The sequence below is a fragment of the Anas platyrhynchos genome, chromosome 5 (assembly GCF_047663525.1).
Source record: "Anas platyrhynchos isolate ZD024472 breed Pekin duck chromosome 5, IASCAAS_PekinDuck_T2T, whole genome shotgun sequence".
In the NCBI taxonomy this organism is placed as follows: Eukaryota; Metazoa; Chordata; class Aves; order Anseriformes; family Anatidae; genus Anas; species Anas platyrhynchos.
Window position 1 is genome coordinate 18,159,298 of NC_092591.1, and position 11,376 is coordinate 18,170,673.

The 11,376-nt window shown below is 41.0% G+C and overlaps 1 protein-coding gene across 8 annotated transcripts in view; it reads left to right on the plus strand.

Annotated features, from left to right (window-relative positions):
* The window catches only part of FOXN3 (forkhead box N3), a 197,085-nt gene extending 187,363 nt beyond the window's left edge, over positions 1-9,722 (plus strand). For all 8 annotated transcript variants that reach the window (XM_027459039.3, XM_038179125.2, XM_038179126.2 and 5 more), the window contains one exon: positions 2,403-9,722. In XM_027459039.3, the coding sequence (XP_027314840.1) occupies positions 2,403-2,952 (550 nt within the window). In that variant the 3' untranslated portion in view covers positions 2,953-9,722. The remainder of the gene's footprint in view (positions 1-2,402) is intronic.
* The last annotated feature ends 1,654 nt before the right edge of the window (positions 9,723-11,376 follow it).

The following is an 11,376-nucleotide window of genomic DNA, read 5'->3' on the forward strand; positions in this document are numbered from 1 at the left end:
CCCCAGGACATTGCTTCTGTAATCCCCAGGCCTTTTCATTCTGTTTTTGTGCTTTTCTGAAAGGATTGGGATCTGGAGTAAGTCCCTTGGGCAGAGCTTTTGAATCCAAATTATAGCCCCTTTATGGAAAAGCAAACACTGAAGACTCAAGAGGGGACAAACCAGAGAGGCCTTTTGGCACGTGGTTTCTCTGCTTCATGGAACTGTTGCTTTCCTTTTATTGATCCTCTCTGGGAACAAACAGGGGTAGATTCAATCACATGAAAATGGGCATCTTGATTTAAATCCCATCTTTCAGAAGTCTCATTCACTCATAACCGAGTCAGTAAGAATCCCATTTGAGTTCCTACCTGTTCTGTCCTGTGTTTGTTCCCTTGGAGCAGGAATTTATTGGTGGTTTTGTATGGAAAATCAGTGGCATGTGATTTTTATTGAGCCGCATTGCTCTGACTATTAGATGCCTAGTAAAATCAAGTCACTTTAATTTTATGCTAATTTATGATAATTTTGAACATCTTTAAATGTAAATTTACCCTAAAAATGAAGAATCTGTCACTTAAAATGCATCACATGCTTTTTCGTAATGACTGATCTTAAGGAGCTGGTTATAAATTCACCTTACAACTAGTTTAGTACGGATGATTTCTTCTTTTAAGCATTTGGCATCCTCTAATGACAACCCCTGCAGTGGCAAACCATCACAGAGTAAATGCAGCTGGCTTGCTGCACAATCATGAATGACATTGCATTTAGTTATTAATAATTGAAGGAGCTTTGTGTATTCCTTCTGGGTTCTGTATATAATTTATGGATCATAAAGCTACTTGAAAATCTAGGGGAAAATAATTTTATTGAGCAGAAGAGGTTGGCAAGAGGCTTTCTTTGCTAATAACCAGCCCTTGCATTATATACATTTATTTGAAAATACTGTAAATAAGAACATTTGGAGTGACTGATTAATGCACTGCCTTTTAGCATTGTCCTGTCACTGCTTCTCAAAAGCCTCTTTCTTATTTCAGTAAGCTCCACAGACAAGAGCACTGAACTGACTGGGAGCTGTGGATTACCTACCATTCTTATATTTCCCACCTTTCAGCCTTACCTTTCTGAAATGGATAATACTCTGCTGTTTCTTCTGTAAAGAAACCAGACCCGAGGTCCACCCCCTGAACCCTAAAGCACTTGCTCATGTTTTAAGTAGAGGCACAGTAATACTCTGGGCTTGCCACTGTGCCATTCCTCCAAATAAATACCTGTGTTCAGCGTGCATTTAAGAAAAGGTTCTTATCCAACACAGCTGTAAATGTGTGAAGGCACTGTGGTGATAGCATGGAGGCGGTAGGACCAGATTTTGAAGCAGTTTATCATGTGATAGTTTAACAGGCAACAGTCTTTCTTGGTTTTTGGTATTTTTCTTTTTATTGAATGAGGGGTTCAAGGCTAGTGAGCTGTCAGGGGCAGTGAGGATGCCTTTACTCAGTGATGAGCATCCTCCTCTCATTTTTTGGTAGGAGTTAAGCACTGTACAGGGTCAGTCCCTTCTGCAACAGCCTTTCAGCCATTGAGTTCTGTACTGTGAAGTCAGTGGCAATGCTCTAATATTTTCAGTGCAGAAGGGGACACTATTAGTTTTAAAATATATTGTGCTGCGGTAGTTCCTGCAGCGCTGAGTGCCATAAAACCCAAGTGGAAAACGACAACTTCTAGAGAAAACCCAGATTTTTTTCTACTATCTGTTTTAAGCACATCATAATATTTTGTTGACAGCTAGTATCTTAATATTATATCGTTTTTAAGATCATCAGTAAAGTGATCTCAGTCAGAAACATGTCTGTGTTACTACCTGAGTGCTGTACTTGGGTGCACACTGTCAGGAAAAGTCTGTCTGGGAGCCGCGCTAATTCTAGCTGAAACATTTGCTGTGCTGGAGAGCTGAGGAAGTCTCTGAGAGGAGGCAAAAGCAGTACACCAGAAAGGTGGTGTCTCTTCCACATTATTGGTAGCTTAATTTTACATGAAAAGGGTAGAGGGAAGAAGATGCAACTCATCAGAGCTTGTTTAATAACTAGTAGATAAAACAATGTTTTTGGTTTGGTGTTTTTTTTTTTCAATATTTTTTTTTTTTTTAACTCAGCAGGACTGTTTAGTCATTGCTTATTGTGGCCATCCTCCTTGCTCCTACCTCTTGTACTGCTGCTGCCTTTCTCTTGCCTTGTTACATGTGTAGAGTCCAATCCTCAAGCAACTGGAGTATGTAAAAAGTCAGGCTCTGAAAGTGGCCTGCATGGACGCTACTTTGATGGTCATAATTCTCTGTCAGTTGGTTTTACCCCAGTATCTTTTGCTCTGAAGCAGGATTACTTCCGTGTGGTTTTTAAGACCGCTTCCATTTGTTGTTACAGGAATGGGATAACAAACTGCCGGATGCGGACAGAAAGCGAACAGTCGTGTGGCTCTCCAGTTGTTAGCGGTGACCCGAAGGAGGATCACAACTACAGCAGTGCCAAATCTTCCAACCACAGGAGCACATCACCTGCTAGTGACTCCGTTTCCTCTTCCTCTGCTGATGACCAGTATGAATTTGCAACTAAAGGTAGCCAAGACAGCAGTGAAGGAAGTGAAGTTAGCTTCCAGAGCCACGAGAGCCATAGTGAAACAGAAGAGGAGGACAAAAAGCAAAATCGGAAGGAGACCAAGGATTCTTTAGCTGACAGTGGGTATGCATCCCAGCACAAGAAAAGGCAACATTTAATGAAGGCGAAAAAAGTACCAAGTGACACACTGCCTCTTAAAAAGAGACGTACGGAAAAGCCCCCTGAGAGTGACGATGAGGAGATGAAAGAAGCGGCAGGATCCCTCCTGCATTTAGCAGGAATTCGATCCTGTTTGAACAACATCACCAATCGGACGGCAAAGGGGCAGAAAGAGCAAAAGGAAACCACAAAAAATTAGAACAAATCAATGATTTGTTTGAACTTACAAAGTTTTGTTTCAGCACGTCAGGTGAATTCTAATGATTTGTGGCAATATCAGCAATTTTTTCCTTTTTTTTCTTTCTATTTGTTTTTGGTTTTGTTTTTTTTTCTTTCTTTCCTTTGGTTTTGTTTATTATTTTTTTTTTGGACCCTTAAGATTTTTACTTTTAAAGGAGATTGAAGCCATAGAACTCATACTGACACTCAGCTAATTTACAAAAGCTTTTCATTACCTGAAGACAAAAAGTTAACAACAACAAAAAGCCAAAATTGCCATTGCTTTCTCCGGCTTGTCAAAAAAATGCATGGTTGAATACGCAGTGACATCAACATTATTGTGATGGGAGTAAAATTGGGCACTTGGAAATCCCTTTTACACTAGAAGAGATGTGCATAATTTAGTAGTCATTCAGGCCTGGCCCTTAAGAATTTTTTTTTAATGGCCTTACAATTGGGTTATAAGTGAATGTGAATAAAGAGATCTGGGGGAAAGAGGAGGCACGTACTTCTCAACACCAAACCAAGAACCATCTAGAGGCACTCGGATACTGTGCCATAGAAGTCTTTGGACAGCCACTGGTGGCAGCTGCACATACCGTAATGCACTTGTAGTGCTTCATGTACTATACGTGGCTCAGAATGGGAAGACTGGTAACCTTAGTTTGGGGAAAGTGAAACAATGTATGCAATGGGTTTCAGTGAAACGATGAGAAGAAATGGAGGGGCACTGTCAATAGCATCACTAAGCATTGAATTATGTCTTCTATATGAAATTAAATACTCAAAAAGCCATAAGCCTGAAAATCGGCACTGCGTGCAAAAAATAATAGTGATAGAGAAAAACAAGCTAAGTCTTCTAAACTGCCTGAGTGAAAAGCAATCAAGTCTAAGAAATCACAGCTATATTAAGGAAGGAAATAAATCCAAATCTTTTTCTGTGGATCAAATACTTGATCTAACTGGGGGAAAAAAGCTACAAAACCTGCCATTAGTATTATTCTGTAATTCACAAAACAAGACAGCATATTGGTGAGCAGTGAAATTGAGTTCAACAAAACAGCTCCAACACTGCCCTCAGAAGTGAGTGTGCAGTTAATGTTAGTCAGGAGTCGTCTGTGCAAAAATAACAGCAGTTTTCCAGATTCAACCAGCGTAGCCAGCAGAAAAAAATTGATCCACATTGCATGGATTCCTTTTGGGAGGGGGGGAACACAAAAAGCAAACAATGTTTTTTTATTCAAAGATGACAAAGTTCTTGTAAGGTAAATAATGTATTTAGCATGAAGCATGAATTATTTTCATATAAATATAGAAAATAGAGAAAAAGGCTATGCCTCTAATTTTTAAGCCCTTAGGCTTAGAGTTTGATTTTTTTTCATTTTTTTTTTCTTTTTTTTCATTTTGTTTTCTGTTTTGTTTTGTTTTTGTTTTGGTTCTTTTTTGTTGTTGGGGTTTTTTTGAAGCAGGTGTTTAAGGTTTAACCTTCTTCAGGGACAAACACTGACTGTTGGGGAACTTACTCTGCAATATTAAAAAATAAAATCTTCATGCTCTGGTAGGGCTTGGATGGTTGAATTATACTGCCTTGTCTGCACATTCAGCCCCCCTCTCCCTACTTCTGTTTAAAAAAAAAAAAAAGAAAAAAAAGAAAAAAAAAGTTAAAAGTGTGTCCTTTCTTCGTCTGTACATGTGTAACATGACGCAATAATCTGAGGGCAAGTTTAGTAGTGAGTGTGTATGACAGAATCAAGAGAATAATGGGAGATTAATTGAGGAAAACTCGCTGATTTGATTCAGGAATAAGTAGATAAGAAAATAGCTTTGCTAATTTGCCATGAGAAAATGATGTTAGTCAAGAGCCTTACTGAGGTGTCCCGAGAAAAACCAGTGCTACAGAGGGTGTGATTCAGGTATAGTGCTCCTCTCCTGACATGACGACTGTTAGATTGGAGACCCCCTACAGCCGAGGGAAGCTGTGAAATAAATAATGCAGTCTCTCACCTGGATTCGTCAGTTTGGCATGAAAAATTCCTCATGTAGAATATCCTAGAGGCAAAAAGAAAATCCCAGGGACTGAAAAACCCTACCACTTAACAGAACGAAATGGTCTGCTCCTGTAAGAGAACACAGATTTACAGCCCTGACGGCTGTTCCAGGCAGCAGCATCACCAAGGTGGAGCTGGTTTATGGAGAGTGAGCTAGAGAAGGGTCTGACTTCCCACTCCGTGGGCTGAAATAAAAACTGCACTTGCTGTATGTGCAGTTAGAAGTGGGAGGACTGAAGGCAGGCTGGGCTGGGCCTGCCAGCCTTCCTGTGCTCCACGAACATTTTGTAATGTGAAGAACAGGACCGTGCTGGGGGCAGCACACAATGTTGTGCCTCTCCTACCATCTCACCCCTGTGTCCCCGGATCCAGGAGCTGCCTGACAGCTGCTGGAGCCCAGCACAACTGCCAGCTATGCAGATCAGGAAGGAGAGAGCCAAGGACGGTGGAAGGAGCAGCTGTGTGCTCCCCTTTGCTGGTCCCAGGGCTGATGGCCAGCATAAGCTAAAGCTGGAGTACGTAGATACTAAATCCATTGACTGCCAACAGCCCTTGAGATAAAGTTGGGGAAAACGGGAAGCTTTCTGTCGGCCAGGTAGCACAGAGATGAATGAGCCATATCCTTCCCTCTGGCCAGAGCCCTCCCAGTGTGATTGCACTGGGTCAGTCAGCTCGGTTCTTTCTGTTACGGACTTTGGGAGAGTCACTGGAAATACAGACAGCACAGTTCCAGCTTGCCACCACCTTCACTCAGTGCGTAAGTTGTTCCATCGAGGAGCTCCTCTAGTATTTATCAAAAAGCCACATTTAAAACTCAAATTCAGTGGCAGAAAATACATTCAAAACGGAGCTCACCCATTTCTTTCCTCCAGAGAAAGCGATGTGGTGGTGTGCTGGTGGCCAGCTCCTGCCCAGTCACACACAACACTAATTCAGAGAAACCTCACTGATTGCAGTGCAGGTGAGATCAGTATCTGCTGTACACCTACCATACATTAATGTGGACTCTTGGTGGCTAGATATATAATTACCTCTAGTATTATCTTAGAAAATGGTCATTTTGCATAAATACCTAATTAGGCAGGTTATTTTTATATATATACACATATATAGTCTATCTACAACTTCAACACCTCCTTTATATACTTGCTGGTAAACTTAAAACGTTGGCAAACATCTATTTTCATGTAAAATGTGTTGTTCCTAGTCTGATCTGCTGAGGAGGTGGTGTTCAGTAGGAATTTACACAGTTTTGTTCAGGAACCAGCAGTTTGGCTGAGCGCTGATGCCATCAACAGATGATTTCTGGAGTTTGAAACAACTCATCCCTACCGACCCTTCCTCTAACTATTGATGAGAAGTACATAATTTGGAGTTGTATAAAATATTTGAGTCGCCTTTTAAAATGTTTTTGTGCCTGGCTGACAATGGCAGCTTTGTCAGAATTGGTAATAATGCTCCATCAGAAAAGTTCTCTTATTTAAGAGGAATTGAAACTTTTTTTCCCCCAAAAGAAGTGCGTGGTCAGCCTCTCAATCCAGTTGTCTCTCCTTTCACCAAGTCATGCCAAAAACTGAGTGGTAATTGCACTGTATTACGAACTCTCTCCCTTGCCAGACATGAGGTGGTTTGGTTTTGCTTGTTTGCTTTCCTTACTAAGCCATTTTTAGGTGAGAAGTCATAGAATCTCGAACTTTCGATTTTCCTCATCCTATCAGTATTGCCAAATTCATGGTTCTCCAAAACAGGTGGGGGCTCGGGGAATCCCAGTAGGTCAGCAAGTGTTTAGTGGCAGGTTTCACACAGGCATGCGTTTTAAGGGTCGCTCAGACTTCACCACGCGTTCCTTGGGAATATGCCTTCTGCAGCAAGGGGCTCTTGCAGGCCAGAGCTAATGCCACGAGCAGATTTCACTGGAGTCTGCAGGGAGGTGAAATCTGCCATTCGTGCTTGCATGCTGCAAGCAGGTGGATGTTCTACTGAGAAGTCATTTTGATGCAGATTTTGCCTGCATTTAGAAACTCAAGCACAGGTCTTCAACAGCTTTAATGCATCATCTGTAGCTGTTTCTGAAAGCAATCTGATGCTGATCTTTTCCTGGCAAAACCAGCAGTAGTTTTGTCGAGGTCACCAGAGTTTTGCAGAGTGATGAGACGTGCTGTTTAGGACTACAGAACTAGCCTGTGACTGTATTCTCACTGGTAATTCAGTTGATGTCCATAGGCCGACTCCTGTCTTACCTTAAAATGGGAAAAAGGAGTCCCAAAGGAGGTGCATCAGCTCCCAGTGTTCAACTGAATTGCTGTCTACCTTTGCAAAAGATACAAGGAAACCCTGTGGGCTGCATTCTTCACTGGAGTGAGGTAGTGGGATGTCAACGAACTTGAGCAAAGAACGAAATCCCAAATTGTATGCCAAACAGCACCGTGGATAAAATGACCAAAACAATACTTTGTCCTATTTTCTTGGCAGCCACAATTGATATTGGCTCCCAGATCATTGAGGCCCTGAATTTTCTTGACGTATTTCTGTATCTAAAGGTGTAGATAGATGTGGTCTGAGATTTTCTAGAACCTCCAGGTGTCTCATCTCCATTGCAGTCAGTGGAGCTATGGACACCCAAGTGCTCTTGAAAATCTACTATTTTAGTATTATTGCCATTTTTCCTTTGATCTGGCCCTAGGCATTTTCTGAAACATTCCTCTCCCATACTCCAGGATTAGAAGAAAACTACAGAGAGCGCGCATTTACAATTTCAGAGGCAATGCGACTTACTTCACTTCATGGAGAATGCAGACAGGTTCCTTCAGGCATGCCGCTGCTGCCTCAAGAGCTCATTGGCATGCCTTGTAGGAAACGTTTTAAAACTTTTTCTTGACTTTGCCACCAAAAGAGCATTTGAACCATACATCCTCTTGATTGTAACAGAGTATCAGTGTTGACTGTCTGACCAGTTAAGTTTTAGTGTTCTTCACAGCCCTCCAGTAATATATCAAACACTGTTATGCACATAATGCAGCACTGTGATCTAATTTAAATAATACTTTTTTATTATTTATACTACTCTATGTAATATACATCAACACTTTGCTATATAACCTAAGTGATAACCCTCTTCTTAGTTATCTGCCAAACTCTGACTTTCTGTTTGGTTTATATTGCAGTTAGCACAGTTACCGAGTTGTAATGATGTCTCTTTTCCTTTGAAATGGAATGTGTAAGTCGAACTATACATTTGTGTGTTTCTGTTTTAAGCTGGAGTTTATAAGGATTTACACACAACATTCGGTGTTCTGTATAAATCTGCATACATTTGTGAATTCATCTGTTAACCCCCTTTTATTTAGAAAGTATTAATTGATGGTGGTTTATTAGGGTTTTTTATTTTTGCATTTTTATTTTTAGTACTGGTTATTCTTGAATTAAGCAGAGACTTGTCAGCTGGGTTGCTTTATCATGTATATGACCTTACGATTCTTCCACAGTTCAGCCAACAAGTACTAGCTTCACTGACCAAAAAGAAGTCTCAACCTAATGTGTCTATGGTGCTGTATTTTGCTGGTGTACATTTAAAACCAGAAATGATCTAAAGGTCACTTTGAGTTGTTCTAATAAGTAGCCTTTCCTGGTTTTGGGAGCTTGGGTTTTGTTTTCGTTTTAACATTGAAACAAGGAATATTTATCTGAAGCTATGTAATGGTTTTTCTACTGTATCACATTTCCTTTTTGCAAAGAGGGGGAAAATGACCTGATGTAACAGCCTCTCACAGTCAATGGAAGGCTTTTTTTTGTTTCACTTTTCATTTTCAGTTAATTTCATTGAGCTTTGGATCAGGCCAGCAGTTACAGGAGCTCATTGTCTGAGGGTTTAAGGGATAAATGACAACTTGTGCTAAAATGACGCGTTGTGCTCTATGATGGCCATCATCTAGAAGTGGGATTCTTTCTCTTTTGTTTACTGTGGCCTAAAATCCCAAGACTTTCTTTTTTCATTCAGATGACATTAAACTTCAGTACATTTTTAAGTTAAGAGAGCATTGTACATTTCTTGAGTATGTGTGTGGGATTTTTCAACAACTGAAAGTAATACCTGTATCTGATAACCAGTTCCATGCCTGCATCATTCACACTCACTACTTAAAACTGCCATGATGTAAAATGTTGGGGGGAATGACTTGTGTGTGTATGAAAAGCATTATGGACTTGTACATTTTTTTATACTCTGATCTGTAATTTCTGAAATATTTTGTTTTACAGAAAAAGTGATAAAGCAATCAAAAGACCGAGAGATTTAATATCGATGCTTAAGGGTCACAGGACCTTAACTGGCCAATAAGTTAATTTAGTACAGTGATAAGCCAATTTTTTTTCCTGTACTTGGCGTCTGAAACTGCCAATTTCATCAATATTAAAATACGAACTGTGATGGGGAATGAACAGTGATGTTAAGTTGTATTTGTGTTTACCTAAATGAGCAGTCCGAAGGCAAGTGCAATCAGCTGATCTTTAGGAAATATGAAAATGTTGATTTAGAGGCATACTTGCATTTTACATTTTCTTGATGTGTAATCATATTGCCAAAGACAAACTATTTCATCAATTATTATTGTAAATAACACTTTCCCAAAACCTACCATAAAGTTTCTGTGATGTATTGTCTTCCAGTTGCAATAAAAATTACTGAGTTGCATCAATTGAACAATTGTAGTTTTGTGAATATTGGCTTCAAAATATACTCAGATATTAAGGAGAAACAACAGTGATTTTCTTTTGCAAATTAATTGTTTCATTTTTAAATAGTTCTAGCCCTAGTGGAACGTTACCTGTATCTTCACTGCAGTAGGTATCAACTCATGTTAATTTCCTGTCATATGCAAATGAGTAGGCAATATTAAATTGCTGTTAAAGTTAGGGTTTGATCTTCCTTTGTCATCAGTTTCAGAGTCTGGAAACAAAGCTGATTTCACTGGGAATTGTATCTTTTATTATTATTATTATTATTATATATTATCAACTATCAGAAGAGATTCAGTAATTGTACGTGTATAACGGGATGTATATAAGAGTCCAAAAAACCTTGCTTTCTAATCTTTGCATCAGCCGTCCTCAGGCTTGATTCTTATTTCTGCAGCACCAGGACTCCCAGTTCTTCTGCCAAGTTACTCCTGTGCACTGCTGTATGAAGACTCTTTGTAGGAGGAAAAACTGTAAAGCTGAGAACTTGAAAGCCAGTTGCCTAAAGCGAATCAGTCCTTCACCATTTAGTAGATGTCCTACTCTTCAAGTCTTTGGAGCCGCCCCAGGCTGCCACAGGGACCAGTTTTGCTAAAGCCCAGCCTGGTCGATGCCTTTCTGTATAGTCCAAGCAATAAAACATAAGGCTAGAGCAGGGGAAACAGTGCAAAAGTCATCTCTTCAGAGGGTGAATAATAAAGGGTACATAAAACAATGTAGTTGCCTCATAGCTTTCTCCACTTGAAACTAATCTGAGGAGTGAAATCTTATAAATTATTCCCCAAGTACTGTGGTTTGAACATGGGCTCTGTGACGAGCCCTTGTATTTATAGATTTAACTTGTAACAGGGCTGAGCAGAAAGAGAAGAAAAGCTCCACTGTTCTTCTGTCGAACAGAAATCTTTTCTGTGGCCGGGTGGAGCTGGTGCTGGCAGCGGAGGGTGGTTCCCGGCAGCTCCATGCGCTGGTGGCTGAGGCGGTGCCACAGAAATACCCCTCAGTCCTCGCTGCCCTGCAGTTGGTGCTGGGTACCCCACTGCAGCCACCTCAAGGACCAGGTAGATGTGGACACCTCCTGAGGGCACGGGACAGAAGAAACAAGTTTCCAAGATAGGTATAGAAGAGCATGACAATGCCCAGACCTATGTCTGACCAGGCAATTAGTGCTTTAATGTATTTAATGTATTGCCCATCAAAGTTTTGTTCTGAAACCTGCTCTCAGCGTTCGCTGCCACTGTGACAGAATGAAGGTGAGGACAAAACAGCTCAGACAAGGAGATGAGAGGAGACTGGTGGGAATGAAAATACACGTAACTGCTCTGGGCCATCCTCTGGTGGCTCCCTGCACAGCCACCACCGTGCCATGCTCTGCAGATGACTGGCAGTGCTGTGTGTACTGGGGGCGGGAGGCCCACAGCTCCCTGTCCTGCTCCCCCTCACATCGTACCCTGCAACACTGAGGGCATTTGGAGAGCTGCCAGACAAGAGAAACCCGGCCCACCCAGCCACGGCACAGGAGATTTTAGCCTTTAGATGCAGGCTTGCCAAATGCGTGGTCTTGGGCTTCCCTTGCAGGGGAATTGCAGGAAGGCCTTAACTGGTTCACCTCAGGCACTCTGAAG